This window comes from Pecten maximus, chromosome 12 (assembly GCF_902652985.1).
Source record: "Pecten maximus chromosome 12, xPecMax1.1, whole genome shotgun sequence".
NCBI classification, from domain to species: Eukaryota; Metazoa; Mollusca; class Bivalvia; order Pectinida; family Pectinidae; genus Pecten; species Pecten maximus.
The window spans coordinates 18,416,436-18,434,991 of NC_047026.1; the positions used below are offsets into that span (position 1 = coordinate 18,416,436).

Here is an 18,556-nt window from a genome sequence, read left to right on the forward strand (position 1 = left end):
AAACTACTTCAAAATGTCGAGAAGCAAGAGCAAATTACAAAAAAATAGCATAAGGATTGAAAAACGATAATAAGCTTTAAGAGGTACTTAAGTCTAAGACCTATGTCAACAGCGGTCTATATATATGTCTCTGGGATGAGAAAGGAATTACAAAAGAAAAGCAGATTTCTTAAACAAATACTTTGCCAGTGTGTTAACAGATTAAGAGTTAGACCAGAGACCTATATTAATAGTATATAGATTTCTGGTTAGACATATATGGTTAGACCAAACAATTAAACCCATTTCAACAGACAAAAAACTTCAGTGCTGAAACTCCCGCTATCAACATAACCGAGACCCTGATAGAGGAAAAGTTAATAACAGACTCAAAATCACCGGTCAGTCCCACCAGAGACACATATGTCTCTGGTCCCACCTCAGCCATAAGGAAATGTATGAAAAACATGATCAGACAGAGAAAGTATTATTAGACATCTGTACGAAAATAGCCGGCTATCAGAACGTCGGTATGGCTTTAGGAAGATCTACAGTGACGCAACTTTTAGAACTCCCGGAAATTACTTTAACCAGAGACGTATTACGTATATCAGAGACATATATATGTCTCTGCGTATATATATACGTCTCTGATATAACAAAATTAGTTGACGAGAAAGAAGTTGTGGGTGTCGTAAACCTCGATTAAAAAAAAAGGCATACGTTTTTGTTTGTTAAATTGAATGGATATGGCATTAGAGGACAACTTCAAAATTTGATTTGGGATTACTTTTTTGGAAAAAAACCCCAACAAACTAGTTATTGTCCACGGAGAAGCATCAAATGGAGAAAAAATAAAGAGTGGAATCCCACAGGGAAGCGTGCTTGGGCCAGTTCTCTTTTCACTTGAATACAATAGCGAAACTGCAGACGATGCAAAAATAATTGGAAGTGCTAGCACATAAAAAACGACTGCACAAAGATTCAGGCGGACTTAAATCATATAAGTAGATGGGCTGAAAATGGTCAAACGGAAATCAAGGCTTTAAACTGTAAAACTCCTATACAAGGAGAAAGATTTGGGCGTCATATCAAAGGTGAGAAAGATTTTTGTGTCATATCAAAGTTTGGTTTGGTTTATTTTGTTTTGGACAGAACCAAAAGCCTTCCTCACAGCGGCAAATGCTCAACTAAAGGCCAAAAGTGAGGCATTGTCAAGTGAGACATTAGGAAGAAGAAAGTTGTTCAGAAAGAAGAGAAAAGATAAGATCCCAAATTTAGTTGCCTCCTACCATCATGCAATGGGGCAACAGGTACAATTCTTACATATCAAAGGGGAGAAAGATTTTGGTGTCATATCAAAGGTGAGAATGATTTTGGTGTCATATCAATGAGGAGACAGATTTTGGTGTCATATTTGATAAGAATTTAAAATTAAAACTAGCATACTGCACCATGAGCAGTTAAGGCTTCAAAATGACTGGGATAATAAGAAGGTCGAACAAATGGATGCAGAAACCTTCCTAGCAATTTACAAACTCGTCATTCAGCTTCAAGTAGCGTCAGCATCAAAGCTTTAACAGTGATGTTCCGCATCCCTAATACCTTACCAATTCAGTGAAAATCGGACAATATCTAAATTTCCATGAATCAGAGGCAAGGAAATAGCATTGGAAACACCTAGACGTCAAATTTTAGGCTTTTTTTAGTTAAATCACTTGACAAAAGCTGTATAAAGTTGATCAAACCATCAAGGAATTATGGCATTTATAGGAAAGCATGTATACAGTGACCAGTTACCATGATATCCAAAGTTTTGAAGAATAAAACGTTGGAGAAGGTACAAAATACTCCATCTCAAAAACAACAGACAAGCAGTATAAATCAAAATTTTATCAACATTTAATTAAAGCACTGTTAACAGGATAAATAGGTACAGATGAGGAAAAAAACATTCAAATAAAATAGACTGATTTAAAACTGGGTCTTCAATTTTCGTTTGGCTTTCTTAACAGGCATTTTTAAATCCATTTGTTTCATGTATTCCTTCACAGATTTCAGAGATATTGGATTGAGGTAAGAGTCAACATATTTTCTTTTCCACCATTTTCCATTTTTGGCGTCTTTGCTGCCTATCTTTGTGAATGTGTATTTGTAGTGTTCCAAGCGTATATATCTGTAAAAAAAAACAGAGCAGAAATAGTACATAAAATCTAATACAAGTCGAGACACAAGAATAGAAAGAGGTACACCAAATCTAAAACAGGCTGAGACACAAGGGTGGAAAGAGGTACACCAAATCTAAAACAGGCTGAGACACAAGGGTGGGAAGAAGTCAATCTAATCAAAATTAGACTTGTAATTCCCACTCCTCTGCAATACTCTACGATACACTTCAAAATTAGACTTGTAATTCCCACTCCTCTGCAATACTCTACGATACACTTCAAAATTAGACTTGTAATTTATGCTCCTCTACCATACTCTACAATCCACTTCAATACAAGTGTATTGCAGTGTATTGCAGTGTATCGTAGAGTATGGTAGAGGAGTGGAAATTACAAGTCTAATTTTGATTAGATTGGGAAGAGGTATGCCAAATCTAATACAATGCTGGGACACAATGACGGGAAGAAGTATGCGAAATCTGATACAAGACGAGACACAAGGGTGGAAAGAGGAATCAAACTGTATCATGTGTAACACTAAATTGAGGTTTGGACATTTTCTAGGGATGTTCAATGCACCATGAATTGAATTCTGGAAATTGGTTTTGTTTTGTTTCAATGATCAGTACAATCAAAAAAAACTTCTGATGTGAATTACATTAATTCAGTATACCTATAAAACAGGTATCTGGTTTCTTATATACTGCTGTTTGCTGAAGCCTTAACAAAGAGACGTATAATCTATCATCAGTTGTGAAAATATAAGGACTGTTCCAAAATTATCTGTGGGAGGGGTGGGAGGCATTTTTTTCAGAGACCCCAACTAACCATCAAATATGAATACAAGTGCCTCCCACCCCTCCTGCACAGATAATTCTGGAATATCCCTAAGCTCTATTTGTTGTTAAGTGAAAAGATTGAAGAAAAATCAGGCTCACTTTGGGTAAGTGTGGGCAGGGAATTCTCATTACAATGTGCTCTTCCTATTTAATACTTATTTTTCCCTTTCCTGTTAAATTTGATTCTTTTTCAATTTCTTTTTTCGCTTGATTTAGTTTACTTCGTGCCTGTAGCTTGGGATTTCAAACTGGTCATAAAAATACTGAATTGTTCCTATACTTACTGTGGAGGATCGCGACCCTGGAAGGGGTTGAACGCTAGAAGTGATGAGGTATCTTCGTCGTTTACCATTAACTTCACACAGAGGTGAACCAGCCAGGGGTTCCTTTCATAACTCTACAAATAAAATACATGAAATATATCTGGAATACTGTATAAAGAATGATATATATCTATGATTCTTGTGCAACAGGGGAGGGGGGAGGGAAAGCACAAATGGAAAGAAAGGGAAAGTTTACAATTGCAAATCTCATTGGTAAGCAGAAGTTTGAAATATATGTAAATATGAATATTTCAGACTTTATTTTGGAAATGATTTATTTAAGTAGAGAAAATGAGTTTGTACATGAGGAATATGGTTGTTAAATTGAGGCTCTGATATCAACAATTGGTAAATCAGAGAATTTTTTTCAGGGGTTTTCCTCGTTAGTTTTACCTGGAATGCTGCAAACCACATGAGCCAATCTAGCCTGTAGTGGTATGGTGAGATCAAACATGGCCGCTGTGTGAGGTTACCGGGCTTACAGTAGAATTCATACTCCTCCCACACTGCCTTCTTGTCGTAAGGGTTGTCGTACGTTCCCTGGAGTATGATCTCTGTACGCTCCTTAGTCACACTAAGCGCGAAAATATTACATGTTATATGATTTTTTAACATATACAAAGATTATTAAGACCTTTTTGGGAAAAGGGCTCCTGACCCAAAACTGGTAAATTTTGTGATGTTTTAGACAGTTTGGAATTTTAGTGGGTGGTTGTAGAAAGCAGGTAAAAAACAAAAGACAAACTGTCAATAGATACTAGTAGCTCTTTTTCAATAATAAACTGTTTGAATTCATGGTAAAAGGGTACCATTATGCATAAACCACATTTAAATGATGATAATAAAACCAAACAAGAGGCCCAGAGGGCCTGTATCGCTCACCTGGTTTCATGAGATATGAAACAAGAATGATGCTTGTTATATGGGTACATGTACATTGGTTTAATTTTAATACTAAAAATACCACAAAGTGCATTAATTCATGAAATGAAATTGACTTTAGGCGCGACCCCATAGGGATGCTACCACACAAATGTGAGTGATATCCATTGCTTAGTTTCAGAGAAGAACTTGTTTAGACCAATTGACTCCATTTGACCCTACCCTCTAGATCTGTCCCCTGGGGGGTCAGCTCCTTCCTTTATACTATTTTGAATCCCTACCCCAATAGGATGCTACCAGTCAAACCATTGCTAAGTTTCAGAGAATAAGTTGTTTAAACCAATTCAGCCAAATTGACCCCTTTTGGCCCAACCCCTCAGCCCCCTGGCGGCTCGGTTCAACCCCAACATTTGTACAATTTTGAATCCCTACCCCATAACCATGCTACCATACAAATGTGAGTAATATCCATTGCTTAGTTTCAGAGAAGAAGTTGTTTAAACAAATTGACCAATTTTGGCCCCGCCCCTCAGGCTCCTGGGGGGTCAGCCCCACCATTTGTACAATTTTGAATCCCCACCCCATAGGGATGCTACCAGGCAAATATGAGCAATATCCATTACTTAGTTTCAGAGCAGAAGTCGTTTATATCAATTCTGCAAAACTGACCCCTTTTGGCCCCGCCCCTCAGCTCCCAGGGGGGTTGGCCCCGTCATTTGTACAATTTCAAATTCATACCCGAAGGTGATGCTACCAGTAAAATATGAGAGATATACATTGCTTGGTTCCAGAGAAGAAGTCAATTATATGAATATAGCCTGATTGACCACATTTGGCCCCGCCCCTCAGGCCCCTGGGGGGTCAGCCCCATCATTTGTACAATTTTGAATCCCCACCCCATAGTGATGCTACCAGGCAAATATGAGCGACAGCCATTGCTCGATTTCAGAGAAGTTGTTTATATCAATATAGCCGGATTTACAACATTCGGCTCGCCCTTCAGGCCCCTGGGGGGTCAGCCCCATCATTTGTACAATTTTGAATCCCAACCCAATAGTGATGCTACCAGGCAAATATGAGCAATATCCATTGCTCAGATTCAGAGAAGAAGTCGTTTATATCAATATAGGCCAATTGACCACATTTGCCCCGCCCCTCAGGCCCCTGGGGGGTCAGCCCCATCATTTGTACAATTTTTAATCCCCATCCCATAGTGATGCTACCAGACAAATATGAGCGATATCCATTGATTGGTTTCAGAGCGGAAGTCGTTAATATCAATATAGCAATATTGACCAATTTTGGCACTGCCCCTCAGGCCCCCAGGGGGTCAGCCCCACTATTTGTACAATTTTGAATCCCTACCCCATAGTGATCTTACCAGGCAAATAGGAACAATATCCTTTGCTTGGTTTCAGAGAAGAAGTCGTTTATATTAACAGAGCCAAATTGACCCCTTTTGGCCCCGCCCCTCAGACCCCTGGGGGGTCAGCCCCACCATTTGTACAATTTTGAGTCCCCACCCCATAGGGATGCTTCTGACCAAATTTGGTCAAATTCTGATCAGTAGTTATGAAGAAGAAGTCAATTGTTGACGGACGGACGGACGGACGACGGACGGATGGACGACGGACGCTACGGTATGGCATAAGCTCACCTTGGTCCTTCGGACCAGGTGAGCTAATAATTGAAAAGAAATGAACAAAAAAAAAAACCCAGAAAAGCTAAAACACTGAATGCATGAGCCTGGAAAAAACAAAACTGTTTGGGAAATTCAAGATTGACGATCGGGAAGAATCAGGTGTGATAATAAAATTATGATAGGCTTATTATATAAAATTTAACAATGAATCTAAGCTGAAATTTCAGTCTGAATTTGAAATTCACTGTTCCTATATCATGTATTAAATTAATTTTTACCTGCCGAATGCTCCATATGTGTTCACAATTCTGAGTGGTTCAAATGAGGTGTTCATAGCCTGTCTAGGGGATACAAGGTTCTGAACCACTGGTATGCTGAGGTATGCTATCAGGACTCCGACACTCAAGTTGAACAATTTACGTATATAACTACCTAAAACACATGTAAAAGATAAAATTGAAGGCACAATTTAACAGTATCCTGAACTCGAGATTAGTTAGATGTACATCAAAGGATCGATCTATTCTTTTTATTTTATCCACAAGATGGTGGTATAAAAATTGAACTCCTTACAATGATATGGATATAGTAAAAAATAAATCTGAATAAAACCTTATCTTGATCTGCGCTCCCATTCTGTAAAATCCACTCCATCATGTAGTGGATCATTGTTTATAGAATGTGAGCGCAGATCAAGATATGATTGTAATCAGATGGATTTTCTAATGTATCAATATCAGTGTAAGGAGTTCAATATACTGTCAGAAAGTATGACCTAAAATCACTGAAACACGTGTTACGGGTCGATTTAATTTGATGATTTAAAGATTTTATACCTTCTAGATACACTCGGATACATAAAAAGAAAAAAATAGAATCTAATAAAATATCAGAGATGTATATTAGCGGTCACTCTAATAATAAACAGCAATGTCAATCAAATAGATGAAAATCTTAATAAACAAAATTTAAGGATTAAACGTATCTAGCATGATTAGAAATTATCTGTACTGAAATATCTGGTTATTCTATTGAAAACATGCACACACACACAAAAAGGCACATTTCAATACACAAGATATAAAATGTCCTACCTGGAGTAGGTTTGTGTGGTCTTACTCTGGTCAGCTGTTGTATTGTCTTGACCTTCCATTTTACAGAATTCCTACGGTCAGAAAACATCCAGGCCACACTGGCATCATCAAAACATGCCAGACTTGGTAAAATAGTCAGCCAGTTAAGGAAACTCAAATTTCCACTTGTTATCAGGACAATCTGAAAACAAGAATTATATATTTTTATCTTACTCTTGAGACTTCAATATGTTTTTGAATTCAAATTAAAGGTTACTAGGAAAAGCTGAGCAGTTGTTTTCCTAATAACAACATTGCAGTTTTCTAATGCCACTTCTGATTTATTTCATGTTGATAGCAATGAACAAATATCAAAACTAAGAAAGAAATTATTTCACTTGACCTTTAGTGTAACAGCAAGTGTGGAAATTCTGCCATTTGTAATCAAAGGTGGCCATATTGAATTGTGGGACATGCACTAAAGAGGATTTTTTGTAAGAAGTTTGATTTTAAATTACCTAATTAATTGAGAACATGTAATACTAAAGTACTGTGCTTATATTAGATATATCTTCTAAAGGAAACATTTCAATCTCTGAAGAAACAAGAATGATGCTTAAGTATATTTGTCGCTGGTATTGCTATGTCAATATATATCATAAGCATTTTATATGGGTACATGTACATTGGTTTTATTTTAATACTAAAAATGCCAAAAAGTGCATTAATCCATGAAATGAAATTGACTTTTGGCGCGACCCCATAGGGATGCTACCACACACATGTGAGTGATATATATATATCCATTGCTTAGTTTCAGAGAAGATCTTGTTTAGACCAATTGACCCCTTTTGACCCCTGCCCTCTGCCCCCTGGGGGGTCAGCTCCTTCCTTTATACAATTTTGAATCCCTACCCCAATATGATGCTACCAGTCAAACCACTGCTAAGTTTCAGAGAATAAGTTGTTTAAATCAATTTAGCCAAATTGACCCCTTTTGATCGATTGAAAAGATAACAGACTTGTGTATGTTTTTTACATAAAATAAAAAATTACATACCTTCTATATATGCCGTAACCAACTTAAAAAAGTGTTCTTTTCATATTTTTAAATCTAAAGTGGATAAATAATTAAATGCATTCCACTGCTATATCTGCAATTGTATGTAACTTTCGGTCTTAAAACCTTGGTAAGGACATTACTCTCTCTCTTGTTACTATACTGCTGGTGTCTTTTTATGCATTTTTGTGATAAGCAGTGTATACACTGTAAGTGATGTAGCATCTTTAATAAACAACAGACATAAGTTTACCTGTGTGAATCTATCTGCATCATCCTATTTATTATTGTTAAAACTTTAAGTATTTTTCACTTGAAAAGAATACATACAATTTATCCTGTTAACATCTTACTTGAAAAAGAACTTGAATGCACCCTCCAGCAATGACCATTCTTCTTGTCAGCAGTAAAAACAAAGGTACAATGAGTTCTACAAAGTGATTGGTCATCGTCTCAAATTTATGAAAGGCCTCTGGTGATTGGTGGAGATAATAGCTAAGTGGGTTTGGTACTGGCTGTGTCTGAAAATTCAAATTTTTGTATGTTTATCTTTAGTACATTTTAAACTGTGTCACCTTTGGTGTGAAACGTTTTTTGTCAAATTTGTTAATTTCTCTTTGCTTTAATTTTTAGGAGATTTAAATGAAAACCATTTTTTTTCCAAAACATTTTTGAAGTCAATTTAATAAATATAATATGATTTTAATGATTCCCCTAAAATAAATTGTTGATACATAAATTACCTGATAGTGATAATTCATACAGGTAAGGTCTCTCCAGCACTGATCACCACGGATTTTTATCAAACCCTGCCAATGAAATGAGATGGGAAACATTACTTGAATACTGAGTTACTTCCCTTTATCAAATCAGGCAATTTTTCACAAACATATAGTACCATTTTCATACTGCTAGGGAATGCCTCAAAAACAAATTCATCACCATTTCTCAAATAACAAGTGACTGATCTTTGGCCTGTAAAAATACTCGGGCTATTTTAGTGCAAATATGAAAAAATTCAGTTTCAGTAATGTTGGATATGCATTAATGGAGAAAAATGTTTTGTTCCTTATTTTTAACCCCTAACATTTATTCATTACTGATAGAGGTATTGTTAGACCACATTAATGCCAAAAGTATACTCACTGCACCAATCATGATTCTGAAGATGAGCCAACGATATGCCCAAATGATGATTTTAGAAGTGGGCGTGTCCCGTGGTACAGAGGACACATTCCATACGGGACACAAAAATGTGGCGAGGAATCCTGTCTCCAACAGCTGTGACTCCCAACCTGAGAACAAAAACACAATCTAATATTGGAAATTGTGAAAAAGTAACTACATTTACCATTTTTCAATGCCATACCAAAGTTTCCTCAAGATATTTTCCATAGGATAGCATTATATGATTTAACTTCTCTTTTTCTGCTCATTTTCCATGTCAGCTCTAGCCATATTCAATACATATTTACATGTAAAACTTTTTATAATTACAGGATTGTCCTCCAAGCATTATTATTAGAGAGGGCTTATCCAAGTTGTTATAACTTGTGCCCGATCCATTTGTTTCAAACAATAAAATATGTTCAAATCAATCATTATTATTAATGTTGTAAAGTAATTTTTTTTATAAGGACAGTCAGAACTGTTTTCAGAATATTCAGGCTTTGTTTAATGGTTTTTAACTTAAAAGAAATTAATCAAAATACTCACCAAAACCATACCTGTTGAAGAATGAAGAATATAATCAATTTATATGATGCATGATTTTTGTTTAACTTATTCAAATTAGTCTCTTTGTACTGACCAGTTCTTTGAACATTTATAATTACCGTGAATAATTAAAATTTATCATTTTTGTCACAACTCCTATCAAACACAAATATACCAAGGTACATAATGTAGATCAATAATGATATACTGTAATTTAAAAGTTAAAATCACAGTTTTTTTTATACGGAAACTTGAATGTTGTATTATTATAACTAGGTGAAAATTAGATAGTGAAATTAGTTCAGGGGAGATAACCCAATTAAAACAGTGGAAGAGTCAAGTTTTTAGTCCGGTACAATATCTCAATATTAGGAAATATAATTATAACTTGCCTTAATTAATGGTGTAGTAGAATCAACATATGCAGATTATATTCAATAATTGGGTCATAACATTTGCATTTAAGGGAAGTCAATGGGGTAATAATTTCATGATTTTCGTAGGGTGGAGGCAACAGTTAAAGTCTGTTAATCACGATCTTATTGTATTTAAAAAATTGAAAAAAAAAATCAGTATCTTTTTTTTTGACAATTCTGCACCAGATGGAAAGATAATCTTTCCCTATTATAATTTTTCACCTACCTATAATTTGAATTTTCCAAAAGTTATATAGCCACATCAATGCAATTTGTTATAACTTTTAATGCCCTTAAAAGTAACAACTAAATACTGAAATATTCAAATTAGGTCAGAAAATATACAAGGATAGATTATATTTCCATTTAAGCAGAAAATTCAAAGAAAATAGACTGAATTTTTATTACATGCATAATTACAAAATGCATGGTGACACAGGCCTTATGGCAGAATCATTCCATTTTATACACACCAGGTGGTTCCAACGTTAACTATGGAGTGGTAGAGTATCCAGAGAGACAGCAGGATGAACCAGTTTGCTCCACCATTGATGATGAGAAACAGGGATAATGCTATACCAAGGTAAGCTGTATAGTCCAGGAAACTGTCCAGGTTGCCATGGTAATCCACCAGCCATACAATACTTGGTACATAGCTGAAGGAATTCAGGTTTATCCCACCTGATGCAGCTTCAACTTTTTCCAGGAAATTAGTAGCAGGAATTAATCCGTTTTTCCCAAGAAGTTGTTTGTTTTGATTTAAAGCTACCAGAAAAGCTACAACTAAAAATGATGTAGAAATATTAAATTTGACTTCAAGTATACATCATGCAAAAAAGATAGATGCATAAATTTAGGCAATTATCACAAATATATTTTTTTCCTTTAATCAAATTTGCATAAGCCAACCACGTGCATACAAAAACACAAAATGGGTGCACTAAGTAAAACAATGTACAGTGACAATTTCCACATGAAAATAACATTTTTCACCTAAATAATGTCTTTGGTTAAAAACTGAAAATTATATTTTCAAATCAGTGAGGTAAGGAAGTTTTTTATGTTTCAATTAGAGCACGCATCCTCTTTTCCTGAAAAAGGGAAGAGGGCGCTTATAAGGACAGGTACGCTTATTGGATCGAATACGGTATACATTGTACATACCGTGTATAGAGCGGACCCTGCATAGAGTACTCCAACAATGTTAGAGGTTTTACACGGCGAGATACTTTTGACAGGCGCCGTGTAACCTCAGTCGGCAAAATCATATTCGATAGAAAAAGAGCCGACCAGCGGCCTCTTATGTTATAGGAGTACTGTATAGAGTAGTCATGGGGAAATAGATACGAGGACATTGTATTACAATAACACTTACAGTTTTAACCATTGTGAATCTGATGAGTTGTATCACCATAGAAGATTGGTGTTAGGTAAAATGTTTTGACAACAGGACTAAAATGCATGCAACATTCGTGAATACTACCCTATATACTTACAATATATAAATCCCAGAAACCGCAGCAGCAGGATCCTGGTTAGCCAATACGTGCCTTGTTCTAATTTGCAATTACGTATATCTAATGGCGTTTTATCATTGTCGTCGTGTTGTGTATCAACATTTTGGTCAACATTGACCTGTTTATCAGATCTTGATCCCTGTACATTTCGCCGACGCAAATTTTCGGCTGCTGAGGCGGATGCAGCATTGTTATCATCCGCCATTGTTGTATATAACCGGAAGTCAGACACACCATGTCCTAATCGTGTTTGGAATTGCTTTCACTACAAACATTTTCGAAACTCTGCATGAAATATCTAAAATTAAAACCAGTAATACCGAATCTTCTCCGGAAAGGTTGTGCTTACATTTCACTGCTTTTAAAAACTGGTTCCAATTATTCTGTACACTAATATATATGTATCGTAAGCTAATTTATGTTTACAATGCCACAAAAACGGAGTGCATTACGTTTAGAAAGATTATGTTTGACGAGGATTTGCAAATCTATGGAGAAATACTGGTACCGCCCATTTGAGGAACAGTTTGGAAACACAAGCAGACTCTTGCATGTTATCGGGCCCATTTGATCACATTTGTAAGTATATTACAGATTAAACTGTGTTAAATTTACAAAAAATAATTTATTATTCAAAGTCAAACGTGTAACTCATATGTATACGGTACATTGATTTTGGTGGTGCAATACCCACAGGGACTTGAGAATTTATAGCCCGAGTTTCTGTCAGGCCCAGAGGAAGTACGGGCTAGAGAATTTGTTACACTATACGTCAAAATTTGGTTTATAGAGCCTGGGGTGTCATTTTTACCGAATTTTAATCTAGCCTCTAAAACGTCTCAAAATGTGCTATCACCTTGGAAAGGTACAAATATACATGTAGACTTTAACAAATTCTCAAGTCCCTGTGCAATACCTGGTTACCGTATTTAACCAAATAAATACTGTTTTCCAGGTGTTCTGACATTTTACTATTAACAACATTTACAGTGTCAAAATTTAAATGACAACACAGGCTTAATGAGGCGCGTATGATATTATATGTCCTGGCTTACATTGATTAAGGGCACTAATCTCTATTATTTCGACGTTTTATCAATATTTTATTTTTATATCAGTCTGGCATCAATTATCATGTAGGCCTAGGATCTTATAGTGGATCATGACATTTGTACATATAGTACGCCAACATAAACTTTGATACTGCTGTATCATAAAAATATTCAATATCATCAAATATATGGTAATCACGAAATGCTAAAAGAGTATGTCAATACATGACTGGTGTTGATCAGTATTGGGCCAAAAAAATTTGAGAAATTTATCGCTAAGTTGACATGCTGAAAAACATTTGGTCATAATGGCAATGCTCATACACCGGTAACTGGGTTGTCTTTGTCCAGACACACCTGGAATAAGTCTATACAGGTTAGCCATACACGTACCTATAGCTATGTCTGGTTAACTTACACGCTTTGTTGGTTTATAATAAAAAAATAAAGAATTCAGGAAGCTTATCTAAAATGTTTTTTTTTTTTTTGTGAAACATTTAGAATAACGTCATTGTATCAGAGTTTGTTTATGTTGTGCCAGGTTTTTTTTTCTGTAAAAACAAAATGAAAAAGCTCAAATTGGACAGCTTATATATCAATAGATAAGCTCTCTGAATCCTGTAGATTCTGATTATATACCAATTATAAACTAGGTCATTTTATCTATTTCAAATAATTTTATATTAAAATAACTGTTTTTAATGTTTCTGTATCTATCCCTCAACAAATATACCACATCAAAACAGTAGTAAGTGGAGGGGTTGAATTACAAACCGTTTAGTTATTTCTCAAATTCTTACTCTGTACAAGCGTTAGTTATTTCTCAAATTCTTACTCAGTACAAGCGTACTGAAGCACCTTAATGGACTTTCATTACATATAACGAGATATAATGAAACAAGCCTTAGACGTTTTTATTTTTGCATCATTTTTATCAGATTTTATTGTCAAAATGTGGAGGATTAATCAATTAGAGACAGCCATTTTGTTGCACCACTCAAAATTCATGATGCCACAGTATTGCACACATGATTTCTGACACAATGAAAAACACTCCAGCGTATATAACACGTATACTATCGTATATACAACTAACCTGGAAAAATTAAGTCCTGATCATCCACAAATATAACTTACTGCAATATGAAAATCTTAATTATACATAAGTAAGAAAATAAGCAGTTTGGTGCCTATACTGTTAATTAGCTCCAATATAGCACAGGTCTTACGAGGATAAATTCATCCTATTAGAATGGTAAAGTTCATGCTGGATAGTAAACTCAACTTATTTCTCTTTTTTTTTTTTTCTTTTTTAGCGAGCGAGCTCATACAGAAAGTAATTGATGTTTTGCTGGAGTACAAGATTTTTAACCCAAAATATCTACAGTTGCTGTTTAGCAACCACCTGAACCAGTTAGACCTGTCAAAAGCCAGCATAAGACAAAACAGTGTTGCAGAGACAATAGGGATCCGCTGTCATGTGAGTTATCATTACTATTATTGAGACTTCTGGTCCAACTGAACAATTGGCTAGCTGATGTCATGCCAAAAGAATCATAATTTATGTCTTATATAGCTTCAGACAAACAAGATTGATAGAGAGAATAAGTAGACCAACAGAAAAAAGAGTGTTACAAACAATGGATTTATTTCTAATATGTTATAATTATATTTATATTTACAGAACTTGACAAGACTATGCCTGAAACATTGTTCTAGTTTGTCAAACAAGAGCCTTGTTTCTATGGTAACATACCTGAAGAAGTTGCAGCATTTGAATTTAGCCAGTACTAAAAGTGACAACCAAGTTTTGGCAGCTATTGGTAAGGTCTTACCCAGTATTTGTCAAATTTTTGATAATAAAAAAACCATCTTTTTTTGCGAGGAGAAATACATTTAAGATAAATACACATTGAAATCCTTGTTACCAGGGACATGAATATTGTTCCGTATCATAAAATTTAATTTTTGTTAATTTTTAGGTCACCTGAGACAAAGTCTCAAGTGACCTATTCTAATCCCCTTTTGTCCGTCGTCGTGCGTCGTCCGTCGTCCGTCCGTAAACAATTTACATTTTCGACTTCTTCTCCAAAACCCCTAAACCAAATTCCATGAAATTTGGCAGGAAGCTTCTATGGCTAAAGGTCAACCAAAATTGTAAATTATATGGTCCCCACCCCCCAGGGGCCTGAGGGGCGGGGCTAAAAGGGTCAAATTGACTAAAACTTCAAAAATCTTCTTCTCTACTCTCAGATATGGTGGGATCAAACACTCTTCATAGATGGAAGGGTCTTAAGGTGCTTTACCAAAATTGTAAATTTCATGACCCAGGGGTCTCACGTTTGCCCCTGGGGAGGGGGTAAACTTTACTATAGTTTATATAGGGAAATCACATTTTTGACTTTTATTTGTTTTATTTCTATTGGAATTCATTCTAATTTGGTAAACATTGTCAGCATGGGATGACAGTTTGATGGCATGCACATGTTGGCCCTGACTGACCCCCAGGGGCTGATGGGCGGGGCTAAAAAGGGCCAAATTGACTGAAAATTCAAAAATCTTCTTCTCAAGACCAAAATAAGTTGGAATCAAATACTCTTTATAGTTGGAAGGGTCTTAAGGTGCTTTACTAAAATTGTGAATTTCATGACCCTGGGGTCTCAAGTTTGCCCCTGGGGAGGGGGTAAACTTTAGTATAGTTTATATAGGGAAATCACATTTTTGACTATAATATGTTTGATTTCTATTGGAATCCATTCTAATTTGGTTAACATTATCAGCTTGGGATGGCAGTTTGAGGGTATGCACATTTTGGCCCTGACTGACCCCTAGGGGCTAATGGGCGGGGCTAAAAAGGGTCAAATTGACTGAAATTTCAAAAATCTTCTTTTCAGACCGAAATAAGATAGAATCAAATACTGTTGATAGATGGAAGGGTCTTAAGGCGCTTTACTAAAAATGTGAATTTCATGACCCTGGGGTCTCAAGTTTGCCCCTGGGGAGGGGGTAAACTTTAGTATAGTTTATATAGGGAAATCACATTTTTGACTATAATATGTTTGATTTCTATTGGAATCCATTCTAATTTGGTTAACATTATCAGCTTGGGATGGCAGTTTGAGGGTATGCACATGTTGGCCCTGACTGACCCCTAGGGGCTAATGGGCGGGGCTAAAAAGGGTCAAATTGACTGAAATTTCAAAAATCTTCTTTTCAGACCGAAATAAGATAGAATCAAATACTGTTGATAGATGGAAGGGTCTTAAGGCGCTTTACTAAAAATGTGAATTTCATGACCCTGGGGTCACACATTTACCCCTGGGGAGGGGGTAAATTTTACTATAGTTGATATAGGGAAATCACGTTTTTGAATGATTTGTTTGATTTCTATTGGAATTCATTCTAACTTGGTAAACATTTTCAGCATGGGATGAAAGTTTGATAATATGCACATGTTGGCCCTGACTGACCCCTAGGGGCTTATGGGCGGGGCCAAAAATGGTCAATTTAATTAACTGAAATATTTCAAATCTCAGGTGACCGTTAAGGCCCATGGGCCTCTTGTTTTTAGCCTGACTGAAAAGAATCATTTATGGCTTTTATATTCAATTTCAGCAAAAAACTGCATGGATTTATTGACACTGGATGTAGCATGTACTAGTATCCAAACCCTTCAGCCTCTGCTGTCACATGATCTAGAAAGACCAATGGGATCTCTTCCATGTCCAAAGCTCCAATGTGTGGACTTTTACATGCTAATGTTGCCACAGGAACATGTTGTTGGTTTCCTTCGACAGAGATGTGATATCCTTACAGATTTCATTTTTGACAATATGATGGAAACAGTTGAAAATTATACACAAAATGAAATTTCCTCTTCATTAAATGACCTTGCCCTTCAGAACAGGTCGGGAAAGGGCATGCAAGAAAAACAAGAAACGTCAAGTCAGCTTAATGATAAACGTTTAAAAATTCGTACCTTGAACTGTGATATGAGTCATTCTAGCCCTGACAATTCACATGGTCTTCATATGACGGTGCTGACTTGTCCAAACATCACGTCAGTAATTTTGACAAATGTTAGCAAATGTAGCCAGATTGTTCCTTTACAGAACTTGGAAAACCTCTCTAAACTTTCTGTCAGTCTTTGTCAAGAGTGCTATGTTGATGGCCTGCTGCATTATGACACAGGAATAAAACCAGTTCTGGAGAAACGGGGAAACAGAGTTATTTCCCTTCATCTTAATGGATTCCCAGTTGTGGATATTCAGTCCATTGGTATTTTTTGCCCAAACATCAAAAGGATTGACCTGTCCCACACCAAACTTGCTCCTGTAGATGATTTGGTCAGCAAGGATGGGCCTTATTATCGGATATTGGAGGAGTTTCTTTACCAGTCTTTTGAGGATGAGGAACTAGATCTTGATGAAGTTGTCTCCCCTTTGTCTTTTGTTCTTCAAAAGGCTAGTGCATTGAAGTGCTTGAAGGTTAAAGACTGTGCAGAACTGGATGATTCCATTGTTTCAAAAGCAATTGAACAGCATTCTTTTTCAAATCTGGAAGTGTTTGTCTTGTATAGCTGCAATACCATCACGTCCGAAAGTATTGAAAAGTCTACTTCTCACCGATAACAACCTGAGGGAGGTTGAACTTAGTGATTGCTGGAGTATTCACAAGGCAGACTTTCAGAGCTACAGGCAAATCATCAAGCAGAAAAACTTTGATGTGAATATAGTCTGGGTATGAGTAAAGCCAAGCAGATTATTGTATTGGTTGTGTGCCGACTTATGACCCTGGCTGTCTATCTAAGAAAAATAATTACCCAAACCAAAGTGTGCCAACACTAGAACCTTCCTTATATATTTTGAAAACATGCTTTCACCTATAGCTAGATCTCACCTCACTGCCCAATATGTAAATCAGTTATCAGGAAAACAATAGATGCCAATATTGTCCAGGTAGCCATTCTGATGTTGGCTTTTTGAGTTTCATTGTTTTTAGATTTTGTTTGTATTTACACTAATCGTAATATCAACATAATGTCATATACACATTGCAAATTTAGTCACTATAGCTAACTTCACTAATTTGTTGTGTACAAAGGCTGAAAGCAAGTTATACAGTTTTGGACAAATCTAAAACCAGCCAAGACTTGATAAGTTGGTCTGATAGGATTCAACAAGTGGAAAACAAGGACATATGTTTATTATACATGGATTATTTATTTTCTGTCTGTGATATTTTTATGATATATTTGTAATATATCATCATGTATAATATATTTTTATCTATCTGAGTTTATTTAGTCAGTTAGAGCACTGACCAGTTAACCTCAGCTGAAGATCCAAAGTAGTATGTGGTTTGATGCTACCTACTCATGTTAGTTTTAGTTACGTGGGAAGCTGAGGAACAGGTCAGTCTGTGCTGGCATGGTTGTATCCTTGGGAAGGACACTTTTCACTAATTGCTTTGGATGACATTTGACGAGCCTCCCATATGTTGTTCAGTGAGGTAATCACCAACTACTACAATGAGACCCCGCCTCAAAATGACCTTGGCAGTTCACGGGCTGATAAACCCAGCAAGCAAACAAATAAACCTATCTTGGTAAAACCTTTAATAGGCTAGTCTGACTTTAATTGCTTACAACTGAAAACCAAGTGCCTTAGTTTAATTGCTTACAACTGAAAACCAAGGGCCTGAGTGTTCTGAGTTATATTTGTGTACTTGAAATATGGCAATCTAGTTCAGAGTTCAGATAACATAGATTGTTGCTTCTTTCTATATTATTCCAAGTAGGGTAGGGTTGAACATCCTCATATAGCCATACCTCTTATCTGTAGTTTACAGAGTTATTCCCCTTGGTTGCTCTCTTTTTTGGAAGTAATT

At 36.0% G+C, this 18,556-nt stretch overlaps 2 protein-coding genes across 2 annotated transcripts; one reads left to right on the forward strand and one right to left on the reverse strand.

Moving 5' to 3' along the window:
* Nucleotides 1–1,857: 1,857 nt before the first annotated feature.
* LOC117339384 (lipase maturation factor 1-like) lies at nt 1,858–11,938 on the reverse strand. Its single transcript, XM_033900946.1, has 11 exons — nt 11,595–11,938; nt 10,572–10,881; nt 9,683–9,693; nt 9,113–9,261; nt 8,710–8,775; nt 8,320–8,487; nt 6,928–7,108; nt 6,112–6,265; nt 3,703–3,883; nt 3,271–3,383; nt 1,858–2,155 (listed from the first exon to the last, which is right to left on the reverse strand). Exons 1-11 carry the CDS (start codon nt 11,818–11,820, stop codon nt 1,954–1,956), a joined length of 1,761 nt encoding a protein of 586 aa, XP_033756837.1. The 5' UTR covers nt 11,821–11,938; the 3' UTR covers nt 1,858–1,953.
* A 156-nt stretch (nt 11,939–12,094) lies between these two features.
* Nucleotides 12,095–17,298, forward strand: LOC117338896. Its single transcript, XM_033900261.1, has 4 exons — nt 12,095–12,194; nt 13,984–14,147; nt 14,352–14,490; nt 16,283–17,298. Exons 1-4 carry the CDS (start codon nt 12,167–12,169, stop codon nt 17,296–17,298), a joined length of 1,347 nt encoding a protein of 448 aa, XP_033756152.1. The 5' UTR covers nt 12,095–12,166.
* Nucleotides 17,299–18,556: the final 1,258 nt, after the last annotated feature.